This window comes from Condylura cristata, unplaced genomic scaffold (assembly GCF_000260355.1).
Source record: "Condylura cristata isolate star-nosed mole 26May11 unplaced genomic scaffold, ConCri1.0 scaffold00006, whole genome shotgun sequence".
Classification (NCBI taxonomy): domain Eukaryota; kingdom Metazoa; phylum Chordata; class Mammalia; order Eulipotyphla; family Talpidae; genus Condylura; species Condylura cristata.
This window is the reverse complement of record NW_004567107.1, coordinates 8,130,050-8,152,616: the sequence shown is the minus strand read 5'-3', so window position 1 is coordinate 8,152,616 and position 22,567 is coordinate 8,130,050. Positions and strand designations below refer to the sequence as shown.

The window sequence follows — 22,567 nt, the reverse complement described above, 5'->3', positions numbered from 1 at the left end:
TTTTGTTAACTTTTTCAAGCTGGAAGACATAGCCAACTACAAAGCAGAGAGTGAATTAATGAAACATGAACAAAGGACATAAGTCTTCTTGCATGTCAGGTTAACACAACAGTAATAACAGATCAGGAGTAATTCAAAGGATCCACTAATGAACATGACTGCAATTAAATCCTCAAAGAATAGGAGCCAGTTTGAATTCTAACATCTGCTTTTTCTTAACATGTAGAAATATATATTGAACATTTTGTTCTAGCAATTTCCCAAACTCTGAAATTTGGAAAATATGAATCTCCAAAATCAACAAAATTGGCAATACTGAAAAATGGTCTTTGACAGGACATAATGGATTCTATTTCAATAACTCAACGTGGAAGTAAACAATATAGAAAAGGGTGTGATGTTTGTAGTTTTTTACATAAAAGAAGGTAATAAGGAGAGACTGAATTCTTAATGTTTCAAAGTCTTAACAAATTTGTGTATTTAACTATAAAAAGCCACAGAGACTGCAATATTTCTTTGCTTTTGGGTGAAATTTGACCCATTTAGTGTGGCAACATTAGCTTTTATGGGTTACTCAAAAGTTCCTATTAAACTTAAAAGTTTGACTAATACAAAATTGGAAAAAAGAGGACTTAAATACTTTATTTGTGATACAAAGTCATTCTAATAACAGCAAATGGTGGAGGGGAAGTAGAAATTAACAAGAAAGAGCTTAAGGGTAGGGGGAAGAGTGAACCTAGGTGGTAATTTAAAAAAACAGAACAGGCTGGGAATCACAGGATTAGATCTACTTTATGTTAGTGATTACTTGAGAGGATTTTGGTGTCAAAGTTCTATCTGCCGGCATCTTAAACTCTTGTGTGATTCAAAGGATGGAAATGACAGCTATCCTCATCCTGTCCCCTCTTGAAAGCTAAGGATATGGAAAAGTAGAGCTGCTTCTCTGAAAACAAAGATGCTTTCTACCATTCTTCTAAGATGGTGGAAGAGTCTCCTTAAGAGGCTTCCCCAACAAGGAAAAATGAAACAAGGAAAGAAGAATGCCGGAGTCGAATTCCCAGGCTCGGTTTTATGCTATTGCTCTGTCACATGCACCGTGCAACCACTCTGACCGAACCACCTCCCTCCCAGGAGGTTAAGCCCTCCCTGGGCATTGTTTGGTCGGGGTCCCTATTTCCCACTCAGCTTCCACCATCCCTGCACCAAGATCTCGGGAAACAACCGGGTAGAAAACGGAAAAGCCAGACGACTTGGTTTCGAGCAGCCACTTTAAACCCCCTCTTACTGACTGGTGCAGGAACGGGAGAGGAAGTCTGGCCTTTGCTGGGGAGGGCTCCGTGAAGGCAGAAGCGTCCCCTCCGCGGTAGCGAAGGGAGGTGGCCACTGGCGCCGGGCGCTGGGTATTGAAAAAGCCCTCTGGAGCGAGGGGCCTTCTCAGGTCCCGTTCTCCGGGCCCAGGCTGGGTGTCAGGTGCGGCCCTCAGTTCCCACCCTCGGGGCACCGGCGACGACAGCAGACAGGCCCCGCCTGACACCGGCCTCCCGCCCGATCGCTGGGATCAGGGACCCGGGCTGGGGCCCGAGCCGCAGCGTGCCCGCCCCCGCCCTACCTGAGGGGGCCCGGGCGGGGTCGCTAAGGGCCGCTCCCGGGAGCCCCGCGACGGCGCGGCTCGGCGACGGAGGCGCCTCGTCTCGCCGGGGCAGAGCTCGGCGGCGGTTTCACGACCTCAAACTCCATCGGGAGCTACAGGGACAGCCCCGTTGGCGGCGGCGGAGGCCGCGACGGGGCCTCCTCCTCCCTCCGCCTCCTCCTCCTCCTCCTCCTCCTCCACCTCCTCCTCAACACGGAGGCGGACCTGGAGGGATCCCGACCCAGCTCTCGCGAGAAGATACTCCCCACTTCACGCGAGATCACGCAAGACCGGGAGTTGGGGCTGTGGAAGAAAAGCGTAGTAACCTCCGCCACTTGGACTGCGCATCAGCTAGTCTCTGGTCGAGTCGGTCCACCCTCTGCACGTGACTTGTGAGCCCCGGAGCACTATGGGAGGTGCTGTTAGGAGGCTCAGACGAGTCGAAGGGGTTGATGGGAAACTCCGTGCACTTTCATCTGCGCTTTGAGGCCGCCTCCCAGACGCTGTTGTGCGTCCAAGCCTGACTCCTGTTAGAAACGGTGGTGTCCATTGAGTATGAGCTGATGCCGATGTGTTATATCTACTTCACTCTGCGTAGTAACATTCTGACCCAGTCTCCTAAATTCCCTCACATGGGTGCCAATCAATCTCCTATTAAAAAAAAAAAATGTTTCACAGGCACTGACTGATTAAAGAGAAAACAGCACTCTTCAGAAGCTGGCAAGTGTTATAATTCAAACACGAATTATAGATGTTAAAATCTCAAATATTATTGAGTTTTTCACAGTAAACTGTAAGGTAGAAATTAACCTTACTGTTTATAGATGAAGAACCGTACTGGAAATAGAGGTCAGGGTTAGTTATTATGTATCGAGTTACCAAGAGCTGCTAAGTGGGGAAAAAAATCATTTTTGCCCATCAAAATAATCCTAAAGATGAGATACCATGTATTTGGTACTCATGAAAAACGAAAAGCACAGGTTTAGAGAATGGATATAAACTGTAATCAAACTCAAGGTATTTTGCAGTGTGAACCCAGATGTCCAACAGAATCATCTACAGAAGTAAACCCACCAGGAATTAGAAGCTACATGGAAAACATTTGTAAACTATATTGACCTTTAAAAAATATGGTATGAAAGGGAATAGTTAAGTGTTTTGAAAAATATTCATCACATCTACCATGCATTTTTATCCTTTTATGCTTTTTCTTCATGAAATACATGCCAATCTAAGAGAAAGTTACCCAAGTGTTCAGAGAGGAATGTTTGTATTCCATTCAACCAGCTAGTGGTTAAGATACAAATATATCCCATTCCACTGAAGCTTGGTATGTAACCCCACTAAATTTTACCAATGCTGGTAGAAACTCTCCTGACCACTTGTGATTATACCAGCCTCTCTTTTAAGAAAGCTCTCCCTTTCAGGGGCAGCTCTTTCAGCCAGCTTATGTCCTTGTAATGATCCTTCTCTTCCTTCTTATAATAAACCCGCCCTTTTGGATAAAAAAAGTTTTACTAAAGCTGGTCTGATCACTATGTCTAAAATTACAATACCCCATTTCTTCGCATGTCCTATCCCTGCTTTATTTTTTCCAATTCCAGTACTAAATCTGACATGTCTATTGATTTGTTTAGTATTTATCTCCCTCCATTAGAATACAAATTTCATCTGCAAGGATTTTTGACTAAATACCTAATTTCTAGTATAGGCATGTATGTTGTTGGAACTCAACAAATACCTGTTGAATAATTACACAAATGAGGGAGCATGTTTTCTTTAAAATTCAAAAATGGAGACCAAACAGATTTCTCAATTCCCATTTCCAGTTTATTCATATGTAAACACAAAGCAACTTTACATACAAGGGGAAAATGGTAAGGATTTTCTTACATCAAAGTAACAACTATCTTTCCAAGATATTTTGTATATAAATGCAGTAAACGTAGAGGCTGAACTCAAATGTATTGCATTTTTCCTCTTCATATCTGAAACACAAACTCAAAGTGAACTTTATAAATGATTAAATGACACTTTTCCATACTTGTACTAAAAAAAAATTCCACTTTCTTGAAATTATTTAAACATATCATGCAAACAGACACCCTCCTAGGAATGTTTTGAGATCACTCTGTGTTACTGAACAGGAATAAATAATAATAAATAACAACCATCACTTTCACAAAACACCCCTTCCCCCCAAGCAAAAATCTCAAAGTGCTTACGAAAAATTTCACAAGAATTTGACAAGGCACACATAATACTTAAACATAGTTCAACCATAATTGTTTTCAAACATCAAAGATATATAGCAATTCCTAAAAAAAGTTTATTACAATTTGTTTACCCTCCCCTCCCATCCCCTCCCCACCCACTCTCGACAAACTTTCATCCTAGCAAGCAAAAATAAATACTTCAATCACAAACTATTTCTGAAAGGGGAATATTTGCATGCCTGCAAATGGCTAATCACAGGTCCAATGGAACAGAAAATTAAATGCTGGGTTAGCACTTTCTCCATTGGAATAAAAACACTATTTACTTTAGAAAAAATTTTTCTCTAAGGGAGCACTCAATAGCAACATTCATAAAGATACAAAATTCTCCTCTCTTGCTCTTCCCTCTCTGTTCTTAGGAACTTCAGGAAGATCTGACTATAAAATCATAGAATTAATGAATTTACAAATTGTCAAGATCAAAGTTTTGATTTTAAATATAAATTTATGAAAAGCTCAAGGAGAGATGACCTGCCCACTATCACTAACTGGGGTCATGAAGTCATTTTTCTTGTCAAATATGAGAGCTGATTCTTTAAAACATCTCCCAGAGTTAAAATTCTATGGAGACTATATTGTTCACAAAAGCATCACAAAAAGAATATTTAACATTTATAACAATCAATGTGTAATTCATCACAAAATTCTTATAAATGGTACAAAGTCTATTATATTTGAAAACTGGGAAATGCTGCAAGAGAAACAAACAGCAGGAATTCTACATAGAGGTGAGTAGAGGAAACACAGAGTATCTTGACAGTAAGATGCATCCAGGCTGGCTTCTTTTCTGCGTTCGGAGAATATGATTTGCCCTGCAATAAATAACAGTCTCTGTTACGACAACAACCAAAGTTCTGTTTTATATGTAGACAGAGACATCAGCAAGCCATGGCTCATAACACAATACAAAACAGTACTCCTGTTAATATAACCATCAATCATGGTTTTGCTTTTGGCACATTTTGGGAAATACAGCATGTAACTCCAGGGGTAGGCTAGGATTTTTGTTAACAGGTAGTAGATGAAAGTTGCATTAGTAGAGATGAAAAAAGTTCTTAATAATTGAGAAAAAGCTACTAAGTACCCATACTTTAAATTGTTCAAGAGACAAGAAAATCAATATAATATATATTGCCCATTCAAAATTAAAAAGGGAATGAACTGATACACACAATACTACTAAGTTCCAAAGGCATTATACTGGGAGAAAATAAGGTTCTCAAGAGGGAGCACACTATTTAACATTCTACTTAAGATAGTCCACAAGAGCCTAGACTATAGCAACAAAGAATTCTTGCCAGGGTTTAAGTTAGGGGGAGTTGACTACAAAGGGGGACTGTAGAGGAGTTTTAGTTTTAGAAGGTGATGGAATGTTCTCTATCTTGACTGTAGTGGTGGCTGCATAAATCTACATATGAATTAACATTCATAGAACTGTACATCCAAACAAGGCCAATTTTACTAGGTATTAACTAAAATGTAAAGTAATTTTTAAAAAGAAAACAGTATGACAAAAATCTTTGGTAAAATTGGTATTCATAAGAAGTCATTTTCAGAGCTTTATGCCAATGATATAATTTTATTGGCCACAAAGTTGTTAAATACAATTGTATTAAATAAAATCAAGAAATGTGGGTCCAATCAATCATTTACAAAATACATTTGCTAACAACACATGAAATTTTTAAGGAATATTGGCCTATGGATGAGAAAACTCCAGAGTGAAATTTGAACTGTGTTCCTCAGCAGTTCAAAACAACTGGTACCATGATGTTTGCTTTGGAATCCAACAGCAGTTAAAAACAATTTTTACTAGACTGTCTTTTCCGAAAGAGACTAATAACGGCCAACAATGTTTTAAATTTTATTTTCTCTTCTCATTATCCTGATTCACTAATTCTGATATGGTTAGATTTCACACTTCCATCAATCTAGACTCAAGTCAGATTCTGGAAACACTGCTTGATCCTCTTTCACTAGATTCAAGAGTATTTAGGAGAGGAACATTATTTCTCTAGGTATACCACTGGGACTTACATATGATGCAGGGAATGAGACAGAATCCCATCTATGTGTCCCCCAGCTTTGGAACTGGAAGTAGACGTTCAGAAAGAATAATTTGTAGGTATACCAAAAGTAAGACCCAAAGCTGGAGGATGTGGGGAAATGCAATATTACAAATGCTGCATTTCTATAGAAAGATTTGCCTAATAGGATGATAGAAGGCTTACACCACAAGGTGTGATTCTGATTATAATAGGTTTTGCCTCTTGAGATCATGCCGTGGTAGTTTTTCAGCACTACTTCTGCCATGGACAGAGGTTAAGTGCTTTTTGAGTGCAGACTTGTGCTTGAAATCCATGTCACAGCAGTGGCATTTGTAGGGTCGATCCCCGCTGTGTATGTTTAAGTGGTCCTGAAGTGTGCTTTTAGCAGTAAATGTCTTCAAGCACACAGAACACTGAAAAGGCCGGATTCCCATGTGCCCACGAATGTGCCGGTTGAGGTTTTTCTTCTGTGTAAATGTTTTTCCGCACTGTAAGCACAAGAACAATTTATGCATCTTCAGGTGGCGCAGGTAGTTTTCCACGTGCAGAAACCCTCGAGGACACCTGGGGCATTGGTGCCTGAGTGAATACGCATCCTCCAGATTCTGAAGTTCATCCACAGCTCCGTGACCTCCTTCAGTGTTTTCACAAAACAAACTCTGGTCTTGAGTCCCCGGAACTTCTGCCATTCTGCTCTCGACCGTGGAGTTGATCAGTGAATGCTGTGTTTCAGAAAAATACATGCTGGCTTTGGAAGAGGAACAAGGCTGTGAAAACTGTCCATTTTCTACACCAGCAGTACTGATAGACTCCACATGCAGGATACAAATTTCATTGTCTTTAAAACCTATATCTACAGATGACAGCTCTGGTGACTTCATCTCCTTTCGCTCTGATGTCAAGCTCTCCACTGTCGACTGCAAAGCACTGCTTTCCTCTTCTTTAACGTGGAGATCTGTGTTTCCAGGACGGTCTTCTGAAATTTCTATTATCTCACAGTCTTTCTCTGAATTTTCTTCTTCATTCTTAACATCAAGATCAGAGGATTGACAGAGGTCGGTATGTTGATTGTTTTTCATAGAAAGATCAATCTCCAGATACTTTGACAAAGCTTCTGTGCACTTTTCCACAATGTGAACCATCTGAAGGTAACTAGCAGCAGTCAAATATTTCAAAAGCTCTTTCCTTTTTACTTCGAGTGCTCCGGTATAGCAAGACAGCAACAATTTCCTGCCAACTTCTGCACTCTGCAAGATGGTGATTCTGACATGTTTCGACTGTGTGAGTAGAAACTGATCTCTCATGAAAGTGGAGCAAGCAGCTAAAATCACCTTGTGCCCCTGGAATTCTGTGTCGTTGATATAAATCGACACATCACAAAATAAATTCTGCTGTCTTAAGAGATTCATTTTCTGCAAGACTACATCTCCTTGCTGTTCAAACTGGAAGTGCAGAACATCAGACTCAGCAGCCATGGTCACAATCTAAGCAAAATAAAACACATACATTGATGTGAGAACAGGAAATGCTACCCTAGACCACTGACAGTAAAAACACGTGAAAAATCCCAAACCTGAGCTAGGTAAAAACCACCTCCAGGTCTAATCTGGATGCTGACAGTGAACCCCTATGCCACGATCTCATAACCCAGAACATTTAAAATGCCTATTTTGCATTTATTGCATTGTACTTGACAGTTTCTGTTTCCTTGGCTAAATGCTATGTTGCCTGCGGTCGAAGGGCAGTGTTCATGCTTAGTCTAAGGAGATTTAACACAGTATCCCAAATTAAAAAACCTTAACGTAATCTCCAGACTTCCTACACCCCATCACTGCTGCAAGTGCTCATTCTGTTCACCTGGACCATAGCCATGTCTTCCAACTCCTTCCTCTTATCTATATTCACAGTCATCCTCCTAAGTAGCACTAGAATGAACACTCTTGTAAAAACTTAAGAATTCTCTCTTCTATTTTAAATCCTCTCTTCTATTGTTCTCTACCTCCAGAACAGCCTAAACTCCTTAGTAATTAGAAGATCATTTGCAATTTGGTCCTAACCACCTTTAAGGCTTTATCTTTGTCCTTTTTTCAATTGATGCTCCTTTAGTACCCCAATTTTCACTTTTGCTCAGACAGAAAAACTTGAATCCACTTTTGCTCGTGTTACATTCGTGTTTCCAGATACTTTTTCCAGGCGGTGGTTTGGATCCTTTAAGGTTCAAATCAAACTAAGACTTTATGACTCCTGTGTGATAAAGTCCCAGTGCACCTCGAAATGGTGCCTGGTTCATCTGAGTTCCTGAACCGAGCATAGGACCTGCCACTGAGCAGGAGTAGCTGAGGTCATCTGTTGAACTGAATTCGGACCCAGGTCACCAGGGAGAAACCCAGCTCGCCACACAGGTCTTTCCGCGTGGAGCCAGTCAATACCAAGACCCAGGCCTTGTTACCAGGCCGTTGCAGCACCGGTCTAGCTACTCCCAGGCCGCGCTTTGCTGCCTCCTCCGGCTCCTCCACCTCCTACTCCCCCACCTGCCCAAGCCTGCAGCGCGCTCACTCACCGACTCAGAAAATCAGAGCCAAGCTTTCCGCAGCAGCGGCGGCCCGGGCCGGAGGAAGGAAATACATCCGGTGTCAACTAGCTTTATTCCTCCCTGGGGCGGGTAGGCGCCCCGGAAGGACATCCGAGCCCCTCTCTTTCCGTCGCTGCCCCCCATCCCAACCCCGACTCGGGCAGCGGGAAAGGGCGCCCGGGCTCCAGCCGCTTGCATCTCGGCTGTGCTCGTTTGGCCCGCGCACGGTTCCCTGTGCCTCGTTTTCCAAGAGCTCGAATCCGACACGCGGTACAGGGGGACTTAACAAGAGTACCCCGAGCCAGGACCCTGGCACGCCGCCAAGGATAACCGCAGGCTGGGCCCTCGCCTTGTGAGGCCGACTGCCTTTTAAAAGCTGGCGATGCAAAGGAGACTGCCAGATGACCTGGCTAACGTTCCATCACAATGTGGGTCTCCCTTCACTCCATCCATCGCTCCCCCATACTCACCCCTACCTCCCCACTCCCAGATTTGCAGGCAAACTCAGGTATTCAATAGAAACTTTTGCCCTGGCTGTTACCTTTGGTAGACTCAACCCTTCCTCTCACTTACCCTTCAAAACACCTTTTATAAATTCATCTCTGAAGACATCCCCAACTACCCCCGGGTCACAGGCTCCCATTTGGTTTATCCCTTCGGTTGCCTTGATTTTTGCACCTACTAAAATTTGGGTCCCTCCTAGGTAGAGGTATTCACAACATACTTATCTTAGTATTCCCCAAAGCCTGGCACTCAGCAGACATGAAGTTCTTATCAAAGGAGGGAAGGTCTGACCCAGTTCTTAAAATCTGCTACTCTACCCCCTCAGACAACAGGTTCTCATGCAAGTAACTGAGCCTGGTAAAAATTTCTGGTTAAGTCATATTTTCTTCTGACTCAGCATACTTGTTAGTATGTGTCATAAAGAATAGGAGTGAAGAAGGTATTCCTGTATTCAAATTTAAGCAATTGAAAAGGAAAACAGGTGAGGAAGAGAAAATACGCCACTGACACCAGAGGTTTAACTGTCACACTTTTATTAAGGAAACTTCCCCATAATAAGTGAAGAGGTAGTTCATAGTATGTCTAACATACAACAGGTTTAGAACAGCTATTCACCAGCTGAAATGAAATGTTCTGGGTTGTTTATTTAGGACAATATTTTAGAAGCAGTGGCACCGGTCACCTCCATTTATGTATCGTCTAATAAACAAAACCACATCTGATTTACTTCAGAGCCACTTCTGACTGGAGTTTGTCTTTAAAATGAAATAAGTAACTGTGACAAAGTAATTTTAACAAAACCAAACTATGGTAAAGAGAGTCCTCTTTCCCTTTTAGTTATTCTGAGGATCCATAAAATACAAATCCTGAATGGCTAAGATTTTTTTAAAAAATCTTCCTCTATAGGAAGATTATACTAGTTTGGACAGTCATCTTCCCTTAAAAAAAATCTGATAACATTAACTTGACCACTTTGCAATACAATCTAACAGGTCAAGTCCCACCAAGAAAATGTGTCACAGAAACAGAACATTTTCCAGTCAAGAAGTGGAGGTGTCTGTAAATCACTTCAGTGGTTTGCAGTTGCAAAGGTGACAACTACATGTATTACTGACACAAAACCATCAAGATGCTGGCTTTAAGTGATCCAAGAAAGCAAGGCAGCTTTACTATTCCCAGTATAAAATCAGGTTGATGCCTTATCTCACTAAGACCACATGAGACTAAGTTTTGTGAGGGCAGGGACCAAGCAAGCTTACCTTTGTGTCCTCAGTATCTAGCATAATGGTGCCTGGCAACAGGAAGTGCTCAATATCTGGTTCTTGAATGCTTGAATGAACCCAGAAATAGTCTCCAACCAAAGAGACCCATCTTATTTGAACTCATGCCTTTTAGTCTTCAAACCAAAAACAAAAACTGGACATGAATGTAAGCAAAGGAAGCACTCAAGCTGGAAATTTGCCTGTGATGTAAGGATGTTACAGAAAGTAGTGAAACATTGGTTGAACATGTTAGTGTCTCACTGTTGCATAGACTTGGTACTCTTTGGCTGGATCATAAAAAGTCAGAATGCTACGAAACATGTAGACCATATAATAAGTGATATTGGGCATCAGACATCTATTAGTCTTATCACTCAATTGTTTTTTGTCATTTTGACTTTTTTAACAAAAGGTAGAAATTTTATCTCAAATCAGAATCACATCTAAATGCATCAAATTATAACAATTTAAGAAATTCTCTCTAAATAAGTTACACCTAATTTTTGGTTTATTTGTACATGCACTCTCATAGCTCAAAAATAAAAACAGAAAATTCTGATAGAGACTAAGTAAACACTATTTCCAGACAAAATCAGTTTCACATTTGGATCGTTTTCACATTATTCTTACTCGTCCTTTCCCTCCCTGACCAACACCCAGCAAATCAGTCATTTGTTTGGGAAGAATTTAATACGCTTTCTAAACCCCTCCCCCCAAATTAAATAATATAAATAAATTCTTCTGTGATACTTTGTAAAATCCAGGCTGTCTCCAAAAAGCCAGCAGCGATTCACAAAGACAAGTCATAAACTGGGAATTTTTTGCTAATGTATTATTCTTGACCAGCTACTAAATTTGTTTGAGCCAAAGGGTGGTGAGAAGTGAGGAGACGTCATATTTAATCGTATCTACTTGGCCAACTGTGGCCAGGCCACCTTTTTGGCCTTTGGATACACCAACGTAAAAGATTTTCCTAAGGACTCTAACATTTCTATTATCTAAACCTAACTCGTGGATCAGAACTAGTAAGATTCAGAACTTTATTTCTGAATTGTAACATGTGCTTTTAGGAAAAACTGTTTTTATGTTTTTCCATACTGGAAGATCAATTTTTATTAGCTATCTATCAAAGGTGGCAAGGTGGCACTGTGTACTTTTATAGGAATATCTGAATGCAACAGTCTGACTGCTCTTTCCAGGATCCATTTTTTCCAACCATTTTGGAAGCTAAGGTACACGAGAAAATGAGAATTCAGAGGCTAGTCAAGTACACTGAACAACACTCTGAGGGCCAAACTCACCTTTCTGATGACAAAACGCTAAAAGTTCAGAGACTCCCAAAGAGCCACCGGACTTTACCATATTTTAAGTGTTTTTGGAGTAATCCTAATGTCAAAAACATTGACAGGTCAGTTACACATTGATTACAGCATTTGGATTCTCTTTGGGAAACCCCTTATGTAAGTACTGTTGTATAATTGGACTTCGATCCTTCGTTGATTTATGCGTCTTGTGGTGACCCTTAACAATGTGTCTGCAGTGCTGATGAAAAGACAGTACTCTTGGTCTATGTGAACAATTCAATGGCATGAGTTTGGGCCCTAAATACTGTTGAAAGAGCACAGAACAACAAAATACTTCTTTACAGCCATCTGTAAGACAAGTACAAATGGTGGGAAGTAGATTCATTCATTGACCAAACATGAATTATCAACTGGCAAGCAGAAGTTCTATCACATATTCAGGTCAATGGCAATACCATCTTATATATCAGCCTATTGTCTGCCAAGGAAAAATATTATTCACTTCTTTTAGCATAGCTAAAAGCATCCAAGTGGAGAAAAGGTAAAGTTATTAACTTGTTGGTAGCTTCAGAATGTGCCCAGTGAAAGCCTAAAATAGTGTCAGTCCCACACATAAGTCAATGTCAGGTAGACAAATGGAATACTCCTTGGGAAAGGAAAACAGACATCAACAGATAAATAACTCAAAACAGAGAATAAGAGAGGGCGAAAGAAGGCCAGACCAGGCACACTGCCCAGTCTATTAGTGCTTTGACTCACCCCTACAACCTGCAGAGGCTTTGGAGTAGTCAAACTAGCAAAATCACTCCTAAAAAGACTCAGACTATTGCCACGTTTTCAGTCAATTCTAGTTGTGAGCATAAAGCCCCTACTCAATTCACACAAGTACTATCATTCCTTAAGTTCAGGACAGCTTGGGCCAGTTTACCTGCATCCAGGACCTGTGTTGCATCAGGCTGTGGCTGACACCCTTTAGAGTCTGTGACTGTTGTACATGCAAAAGAATCAAAATCCACTGTGAGGTCTTGCACATTTCTTTCATTGGCATTATCAAAGCTGTTTTTGCCATGCAGCTGTTTAAGGTGTTTCCTCAAAACTGGCTTATGTGCAAAAACCATGTCACAATAGTTACACTTATGGGGCTTATCTCCACTGTGAAGGTTAAGATGATCCTGTAAGGAACACTTCTGAGAAAAGGTTTTCCCACAGATCTTACACTGGAAAGGTTTAATGCCGGCATGCACACGCATGTGTCGATGAAGGTTGCCTTTCTGAGTAAAAGTCTTGCCGCAGAGTAGACACATAAAGAGTTTGTGCATTTTTAAATGGTTGGCGTAGTTCTCCAGGTGACGAAACACCCTGGTACACTTGGGGCACTGGTGATGCCACTGGAGGCCTTTGTCTACACCTCGAATATTAGGCCCAAAGACATCTTTAGAGGCCATGATGAGGTTATCACTGCCTGTGTAAGAGAGGGCATAATTGTGGAGATGGTTTTGTTCTATTTCACTTACTCTGTTTTCCACAGTTGAATTTATCAGGGAGTGCTGGGGCTCAGATGAATGTAAAGCAGTGGGTTCAGAAGAAATAAACTGGTTCTGATCTTTTTTACTTCTAACCTCTGATACATCCCCAATAGATTCTACCTTAACAATCTGAATATCACTGTCCTCCATATCCATACTGTCTTCAGATGGATGAATACAAGGTGAGTCCTGCTTTGGGGAGCCTCTGGCATCTCCCTGCTGTTCTTTTGACTGGGGAGAAGCACTCTGTGGTTCACATCCCTCTTTACTATCCATTGGTTGTTTTGGCTTTATAAACTTCCACAAGGCCTGTGTGCACCGTTCTACAATGTGGCTCATCTGAAGAAAACTCGCAGCAGTCAAGTAATTTACCAGTTCCATCTCAGGGAATTCCAGCACACCACTATAACAGGATAAGAGCAATTGTCTGCCCACTTCGGAACTCTGTAATATGGAGATTTTCACCTCTCTGGAATCATTCAGTAAAAACTGGTCTCTTAAGAAGGGGGAACCTGCAGCAAACACAATTTTATGTCCCTGGACCTCAATATCATCTATGAGAACTGTAACATCACAAAATTTATTCTCTTCTCTTAATTTGTTCATTTTTTGTAACATTGAATCTCCATAATTTTCAAACTTGAAGTGAAGGAAATCTGATCTTTCAGACATTTTGGCAGACCTAAAGAACAGAAATGTAAAAAGGATGAATTGAAGAAAATTCAAAACAATTAAGAAACCTGGATTTTCCTTCCAAAAAACAAATTTGTGTTGTCATAACTGTGTGTATCCTAATAAAACCTCCTTGAAAGAGGAAACTATTAAAACAGCTTCCAGAGGCTGTTAAAAATCACTCCTTACCAACATCAAGTGTGAACGGCATCTAAGGAGTGGACCTGAATCAGTGTTAATTGGTTGGCATTTATTCAATTATTTAAGATCCTGATACAAGAACAGTGCTTGAGCTACTACAGGAACATTTTCACTTCTTAAAAGAAAATTCTATCAGGTTTCAAAAACAAACTAAAACATATCAAAGAGTAATAATGAAGTAACTTATCTTTTACATGATACTGTGAACCGCTTTTTCTTCTAAGACAACACATGCTTTTCCTTTGCTTTGTATTATGAAGAACAGTGAGTCCGCTTGTCCTGATCCTGGGTAACCCATCTCCTGTTTAAGCTGATGTGAATGTATGCATGCAAGTATTTTTGCAGTAAAACAAAAGCCACAGGCCTAAGGGACAACTTTAAACAGTATTAAAAGCATAGCCAGTTATCCCTTGCATTCTGGACAAGTCCAAATTCTCTATTAAGAACATTTCTTGATAACAGAAAGTAAATAAAACATTTGCTAGAGAAAAACCACATGAGCCACTAGGTAGGGATCTCAGTAGGAATAAAGTGAACCTAATTAATTAATCCCCAAATATGTTCTGTTTTTTATTCCTATTTATCTCTCACTACTCATGATCTGGACTACTAAGTTGATTCATAAACGCTTCCTTGACTTCCACCTTCAATTCCCTCTAATCCACCTTTAACATAAACTTCATAGAACATTTCTAAAACATGGATCTGATTAGACCAAACCTTTGCCTAAAACCCCTCTGTGACTTCCCATTGTCTCCTCCATGAGACTAACCTCCAAAGGATACAATGATTAAGTAATACTTAATAATAAAGCTAAACATCAGCAGAAGTCACTCAACCACAGAGAAGAAGTCTTTGCCAAAAATGTCTGCATATTTTCTCCTTCATCTAGCAATTCCTTTGGAGAAGAAAATCCCCATGCTCTGATTTCATACCCTTCAATGAAGTTCTAAAAACTTGGCTTCCCATGTGTCTCTCTAAAGGGAAGGATAAATCAGCTATGCCAAGTAATAACTCCAGTTCAGCCAGTGATTGTAAAAATATAAAGTTGGCACCCTGTCAGTATAGCAGTCTTCTGTGAGATTAGAAGGTGTAACAGGACTATGCTTAAGAAATAGCTCTGTAATCTCAGTGCACCAGCAGATTCCCCTTGAACTTTGTGGACTCATTAACTCCATAGCTGAGAATAAGACAACCAGTTGCTCCTGGCCACACCTGGATCCCAAGCCCAGTCTTTATAATCTTATCTTCTATCACACTGACTTAAAGAAAGGGTCACAGAACACCAGTCCTGAAGCCAGAATCCAGGTCTACGCATACTGCTCAGTGCTGGCAAGTGACAGCGCCTGCTGACTCCAAGCCTTGAGGCATTGATTTCTTTAGAATACTAGCTGTAAGCCCATTCTGATTCCTTGATTTTCCTGAGAGTCCTTCTTTACTTTTTAAACTGGAACAGTTGTCTCCACTGGACTCATATCACAGTAAATCTAACACAACACTCAAAATACTTAATGAAACCCCATCTCTTCATCAGGGGGAAATGTCTCCATTCTTTGCTTTTGCTTCCAATTCCACTTACTGCAGCATCATTACTGGCCAAACCCTTGGCCACTCAAATTGATGTGTATTCCCCATCCATAATATTCTACAAAACACATGGCAGGTGGTAGTTTGCATTTGTTGAAAAAGAAGGAAGAATAGCTGTCGAGAAGAGCAGCTTGACTGGAGAAGCACTACAGGTCTGAGATTATAAGCGCCTAGAAAGGAATGGAAATGGGGTAAGGAGCAAGGAAAATCAGCGATATTTCAAAGAACCTGGCAACAGGCTGGATACAGAGAATGGGAAAAAAGGGAGGGGGGAGGGAGTGTGCAAAGGTTCTCAACTCCGGAACTCAGCAGAATGAGACCATCATCGAAGGAAAGATGAAATTTGAGAGGAGGATCTGGAATGGCACAGGTATATTAAGAAAAATTGACATGCATAAAATTTTAAGTTTGTGGGCCATTCTGAATATACAGATAATGCACTGTGGAGAGATGTAAGAGAAGCAAATGTAGCATTAAGATCGTGACTATCAAAAAGGAAAAAGCTAGCAGCAAAACTACATCATCACTGGTCTAGTTTTAGTAGTTACAATAGCTTATTATATTCGGTGTCCCAATTTATAAGCAAAGTTATAAAATTCACTTGCTTCCAGTGGCTCAACAAAAGGGGCATTCTTTTCTAGTGTTTAGTTATTCTGAATCTACCCTCACATCAGTATTTTCCTACTCACAACCCTAGATGTGCACTGTTTCCACCTGTAGTGTGCAAGCACTCAGGATGCCACAGATAATTGTTCCTGGAGGCTCCAAAGAAGGGGAACTGAGATCTGGTCTCATTTACTTCCCATCCATCAGTCTCAGGAAACTTACACAGAGCTGCCAAACAGGAACCCTAGAAAAGGGTTTCTTTGGTTTGTTTGCTATAGTCCCAGAATGTGAGGGATGTTTATTATGTCTATTTTAGGAAGTCCCCCCTAATGTGTATGAATTGCTCTATCATCTCCTCTTAAAAGCTCTTCGTTCCAGGCCACATAGTTATCCCTTAATTGTTTCCTGTTCCTAGTTTCTCTTTCTAACAGACTGTTATTTGAGGATAAGGACCAAATGTAGCTTTTTACACTCATTCAACAAAAAATAGAGCAGAATAATTAACTCTTCATGCTCTGTAGGAAACAATTACTGAGTTATTTTAAATACTCCTTTTTTCAGTGTCCTGGGGAACATGTTTTCCCAGAAGTTTATTTATAAACCAGTTTTGACAATATAAGCCCAAACTTTTTTTTTCAGTATTTAAAAATATCAAAATAAAAAGAAACAACTGTTTTTCTTGTAAACTGGATTGATTTTATTTAAAAATAAAAGAAATGACAGCTATTCTTTCCTGAGTCCTGTGTATGTTGCTGGAACATAAATGCTTTATCTAAATTAACAAGCTTGATCTCCAATTTTTTTAAAGATGTATTTATTTATCCATGTTAAGAACTGGGGTTCAGGCCAGAGGTGCAGGGGTGAGAGGATTCACCAGAGACAGAGAGGGGAGCAGAACAGGTGTCTGAAAAACACTACTGAGGGGAGCTGTGGATGAGAAAAGAGAGGTCTGCCAGGTCATGTGGGTCACCACCCTGGCTGGGGGTCAAACTGCAGTGACTGCGGATAGCTTCACAGTGCTGTGATTTAACCCTCTGTACCAGCAGGGAGGCCCCACCTCCAAATTTCTTTTGAGGTGGTATTATTATCATCCCCACTCTGTAAATGAGGAAAATCTCAAGCCTGGAGACTATCAATAACCTGCTCAACTTAACAAAGTGGAAGCTGTTAAGTGTTAAGACCTAGAACTTTTGGCCAACTGCTTGAAGCTTTATCTTGTGGATAATGTTAGCTGTGTGTTGCTGTTCAGCTTTCCCTCCTCACAGCTATTCAGCTGTACACTTGCAATTTATATACAGCTGTATTTTGGTTATGCTCAACAAAAGGTTTATATTTAAAAACAAAATGTACAACTTTTAAAGCCAAATTTGTGTTATTTAGATCAGTCATGTTTCTGATTGCATTTAATTCCCCTTTCTTTGTCTTATCTTCCTTTCTCAGCTATTTAAATGTTACAGTATTTTTCCATGACTTGTGTATTTATTTTTGTAGATGGAAACAATATTATTTGCAAATAAAAGTAAAAATAAGAATTCTAAATATATTTGATTTTGGAAGCCCCAACTGCAGTTAACTTTAGTTAACTAGTTGTGTTCATTCTTTCATAAAAACCACTCAACTAAGGGTCCTCCCTGGTGGCACAGAGTTTATCCACCAGGGAGGGCCCTAGTGGCATAGCAGGTTGGAGCGCTGCACTGAGAAGCCAAGCCAGGTTGTTACGGCTTCAGTGTGAGCCGTATCCCCACCCTGGAGGTGACACACACGGCACAGCAGACCTCTCCTGTACTGCCTGCTGCTCCCCTCAGTAGTCTATTTCAGTGGTTCTGCCTGATCTACTCCCCACTTGGTCTCTGGTGACTCCTGTCCCTGCCCCTACCCCTATGGCCTGTACCCCAGTGCTCTATGCATAAGCAAAATCGTTTAAAAAAACTCAGCTAACTCTAGATTATAGCAGAACTTCTAGTAAAAGCAAGGCCCCATGATTTAGCATAGACTGTTGTTCACCACATGCTGTTGATTCTTCCCTCAGAACCAATTTCAAACTCTAATCTGACCGTTGCTGCCTCCCTCCAGTCCTTATCATCTATTGCCTAGATTACTGCAAGTATGTCTGAATATTGCCAGGTTTTTATTAGCATGTTTTCAGTGACCCAGATCACTTTTTCTGTTTGTATTTATACAATTCTCCCATTATCATTCCTGTACCAAATATTACAACTGTTTGGAAAGTTTCCTTTTATTTAAAGAAGAATGACTAAAAAAGCTGTGAATTTTCTAGGTTGGCCAATATTCATAGCTGTGCTACAACAGTGAGAAAATACCCAAGTTTCTTATCTCAAATGCCTCTAATAGCTACTGACAAGGAAAACTTTTCCATTCCCAATAATGAACTCCTACTGTAAGTTTGTCTGTTTTCTCATCTACCTCATAAAAGGGTCCTATCTTTCAACTAAGCACAGCAACAAGGAAATCTTTCTGCAGCACTCACAAACATTATGTGCCACTTTTCAAAGAGATTGCATTCTACCATAACCTTTCTTTCCATAAGCCTCATTCTTTTCCTTTGAGTAACTTTCATGACATTAGATTCTCCAAGTTCTCATTCTTGTTTTGCTTTTATTTTTACTTGTAGGTAATATATACAGAAATAAACTCTTCCTGGAAAATTGCTGAATATTATAAAGAAGTCCTCTTTCCCAACCACCTAAGTGGCCAAGTTTGTTTTAAATTTTACCCTTGAAGATTCTCACACCCCCTCCTTCTTTCTCTTCCCCCTTTCAAAAATCTATTGCTAAATTCCAAGGCACAGAAAACAAAATTAGGACTCTTATATATAAACTGTACATATTGTTTTGCAACTTTCTTTTTCCATTTATTGCTTTTGAGAGCTATTGGTGTTGCTTAAATACAGACTGAGTTCAGTTTTTTCAAACTGTTGTACAAAAGTGGGCAGATTGCTTAACTATGGGCTTCAGTTTTCCACTATTGTTTTGCTAGTCTGTCCCTTGAAGGTTCACTACATTGTGTAAAGGTTAGTTATATCCCTCAAAGCTAGTCCTTCATTTCTGACTACTTTTCTCAAGGCTTATTTTCTGAAAAGAACATCTGGCTTCTCAATGTCTTATTCCCTTCTTTAAAAAATTCACAAATTTCCGGCCCTCCCTGGTGGCGCAGCGGGTTAAAGCACTGCACTGAGAAGCTAAAGCCATTTCCGCATGAGTTCGATTCCCGCCTGCCCCGGAGGTGACCATATGGCATGGCAGACCTCTCCTGACCCGCCCGCTGCTCCCCTCAGCAGTGTACTTCGTCCATCTGCCTGTTCTGCCCCCCCACTCTGTCTCTGGTGAAGCCTCTCGCCACCCCTGAGCCTCTGGCCTGTACCCCAATTCTGTATGTACAAATAAAATAAATCTTTAAAAAAAAAAATTTCACAAATTTCCAACCTTAACCAAAGGCAGTCTCAATTCAGGCTACTCAAAATTCCTGCTTGGAGGCTACTATTCTATCACTTGAAATGCATGATATGTAATCTTGCACTGTCTTAAACTCAGTAATTGAAAGATAAAAAATTATGGGGAATGGCTTTGAGAACAGTGGACAAGAAAACCATTAGTATATCCTCACGGATTAAGAAAACATTGATGAGGGCCTGAAAAGAAAACAACAATTATATGTATGGGGAGAGGAAACAGATTCCAGAGATATTTCAAACAAAGAATTGATTGACTTAGTGACCAAGGTGAGGAACAAGAAAGGAAAGAGCAAGATAACATCAAGGAATTTAGTTTGAGTGACTGGCTATCTTTTGACAGAGCATCATTCAATAAACTAGAGAATACTGGAAGCATCATGGATCTAGTCTTAAAATATTTTGCTAAATGAGCCCATATGACATCAAGGGGAAAATGCATTCCTCATCTGGACATGGGTCTGAAGCTGAAGAGACCTGATTATAGAAAGTGATACATGAAAACATGACATAAATTGACCTAATTGTGGAAGAAACTGACCTAAAATGGCTCAGATTGGAAAGGGATTTAAGAAAAGAAGGAAAGAAATAAAAAACAAAACACAAACATAATTCCATTACTTACCTTCTTCTCAATCTGGATCTCCTTCCAAGCCTTTCCAATTTTTAATCAATGATCCTATCTTTGCTTAAAATTTTCTCATGACTTTGACTCCCAAGTTCAGTGACTGCCTAGTAAAACCATGGATTCTGGAGTCATGTTTCCTAAGATCAAAATCCAGAGCAAGCACTTACTAGCACTGTGACCTTGGGCAAGTTATTTAAAACATCTGTTTTTCAGATTTTCCATCTGTCATTAGTAATATTATTTCAAAGGGCTGTTATGGGAAATTAAATTTTAAAGTAAGTTAAAATTTTAAATTATTTTTTCCAGAGAGCTAAGAATAGTGCTTGGAGAGTGCTCTGTAGCCGCTGCTGGTAAAGAAAATCTGAGCAGCAGCAGCTCTCTGCCCACCTGTGACTATGCAGGTGTCTCTTTTTTCTTTCTCTTTTTTTTAATAATCCTGTCCTTTTAAAATTTAAAAAACAAACAAACCCCACCAAAACCTGTCAATTTTCTTTGTGAAATTCATCATTTTTGGATTTTCTCACTCTTATTGAACACCAAACCTGTTGAAGTCTCCTTTAGATATGTCAAAGCCATTTTAAGAGGTCACTAACATTCCCTTAATAAAGAAATATATTTTATTCTCATTCTCCAAATTCTTTGCATGAATCATCCCAATGGAATCTCCTCAAAATTTTCTGTAGATTTCTTCGTCTCTGTTGCTGGAACCCTGCACTCCACCTCTGCTTCTGCTTCTACACAACTACTAGCTCAAATTCCTCCTTCTGTTTCACAAGTGAGCCATTCCCCACAAATAAGCCCACCTTTCTCCATACTCTCTTCCTGAAGCCAGCTATTTGCATGGCTTACTTCCACTCTACACTGATGACTCAAATCTCTATTCACAACATTTTAGGCTGAGCTGCAGATTTCCATTTCCAATTCTCTGCTGGACAGTTCCATATGGCTAGCCCCAAAACAAATTTGTAACTTACACTAAGTTTATCGTGTTACAGCTGATAATGGCAGCAACAGCCTAAAACCTAGGAATCAGCTTTGGTACCGCTTTCACTCTCCACACCCATTTACCATGGAGCCTTCACACCAGTCACTCCAGCACACTCGCCTTCTTTCCAGTAACACTGTCATAACTCTATTTCAGGTCTTCACTATTTCTCACCAGGTGGACCCCGTTACTCCAAGAGTACATAGACTTTAAAGTCCAGAATCAGTTTAAGGAGAATCCTTTTCTACAAGCTTACCTCCAAAACTACACGGCTTTCTACAGTGCAAATCTGACCATATCAGTCTCCTCAAAACCCTTCAAAAACTACCCATCTCTTTTGGGATTAAGTCTTCCACTATGTGGAACTCAGGCTTCCTTCCTACACTCAGCTCATCCGATGCACAGGAAACCCACACTTCGTGATCACCTTGTTATGCTCCAGTCATTTCTTCTCAGCACTGCAACTGTTCTTCTGCCTGAAAAGCTCCTCTCCATCTCATTCTCTCAAAAAAGTACAATTCAGAAGTCACTGTCTTTCTTCAGCCTCCCCAGCAACTTCCCCTTGGACAGTTCACACACATGTGGCTGACATATATGTCGCAGAAGCACTTATTTAATTCTATCTGGTTCCCAGGACTCTGAAATCTGGGACGGTATCTTACCAACCCCCAGTGTATGGCCGAACGCAGGCAATATAGAAGGTGTTATGGCTAGTAGCCGATTTAGGGGAACCCCTGTAAAAGGGTAACCTAGGTCCGCATTCCTAGCGATTCTCCCGGGCTGGCACTGAGGCCTTGAAGGACTTCAGCTCTGGCACTTGCTACAAGATGCCAGAGTTGGGGGCCCGAGCCAAGTGTTGGACCCTAAGCTGAGGTCCCAAGAGAAGGTCCCTAAGGCATTTTTAGACACCCCACTCCAAGCGCGGGGAAGCGAAAGGGGCGGGGCGCGCTGTGGGCCGGGCCAAGGGCTCCTTAAGTCCCCTCGGGCCTAGGCCAGCCCCTCGGCCCCCATCCCAGTGCAGGTCCCGGCCAATCCAGGGCCCCAAGGGGGCTCCATCTTGAGGGACCCCGTACCCCAGCCCGGCGCTCGGGCCGCCTCCGCACTTACAGACCCAGGGGAAGGCCGCCTTCAGGATCCGGCACCGCCAGGAGCTCCGGCCCCTCGGGGCTCCGGGAAGGGGGAGGGGCAGGGAACCCGAGCCAAAGGGGGACCCGACGGAACCGGAAGGGCAGCCCTCGCCGGACAAAGACAACTTCCGGGTCCCATGGCCCTTCCTGCCAATCGGAAGACTTGGAAG

At 41.0% G+C, this 22,567-nt stretch overlaps 2 protein-coding genes across 7 annotated transcripts in view; both read right to left on the bottom strand.

Annotated features, from left to right (window-relative positions):
* RC3H2 (ring finger and CCCH-type domains 2) overlaps positions 1-1,734 on the bottom strand; it is a 45,520-nt gene extending 43,786 nt beyond the window's left edge. Inside the window, exon 1 of the mRNA XM_012721470.1 lies at positions 1,610-1,734. The gene's annotated coding sequence lies outside the window, so the exon portion shown is untranslated. The remainder of the gene's footprint in view (positions 1-1,609) is intronic.
* Positions 1,735-3,985: 2,251 nt separating this feature from the next.
* On the bottom strand, positions 3,986-22,458 carry LOC101621794 (zinc finger and BTB domain-containing protein 6). 6 transcript variants are annotated; one of them, XR_001145173.1, is made up of 3 exons: positions 12,525-12,738; positions 5,944-7,438; positions 3,986-4,718 (listed from the first exon to the last, which is right to left on the bottom strand). XR_001145173.1 is itself a non-coding variant. In XM_012721601.1 (3 exons), the coding sequence occupies exons 1-2, from the start codon at positions 12,663-12,665 to the stop codon at positions 6,158-6,160; spliced, it is 1,422 nt and encodes a 473-aa protein (XP_012577055.1). In that variant the 5' UTR covers positions 12,666-12,738; the 3' UTR covers positions 3,986-4,718; positions 6,138-6,157. The 6 variants fall into 6 exon arrangements, 5 of the variants coding, with proteins under 5 accessions (XP_012577055.1, XP_012577056.1, XP_012577057.1 ...); XM_012721601.1 differs by having other exon boundaries at positions 6,138-7,438; XM_012721602.1 differs by lacking the exon at positions 12,525-12,738 and adding an exon at positions 22,378-22,458 and having other exon boundaries at positions 3,986-7,438.
* Positions 22,459-22,567: the final 109 nt, after the last annotated feature.

Bases quoted from the DNA above. Each gene is read 5' to 3' on its own strand.
- LOC101621794 (XM_012721600.1), bottom strand. From the start codon at position 12,665: ATGGCAAAAACAGCTTTGATAATGCCAATGAAAGAAATGTGCAAGACC. The intron at 7,439-12,524 runs GTAAACTGGCCC...TATTTTGCTTAG, and splicing joins AACACAGGTCCTGGATGCAG to ATTGTGACCATGGCTGCTGA.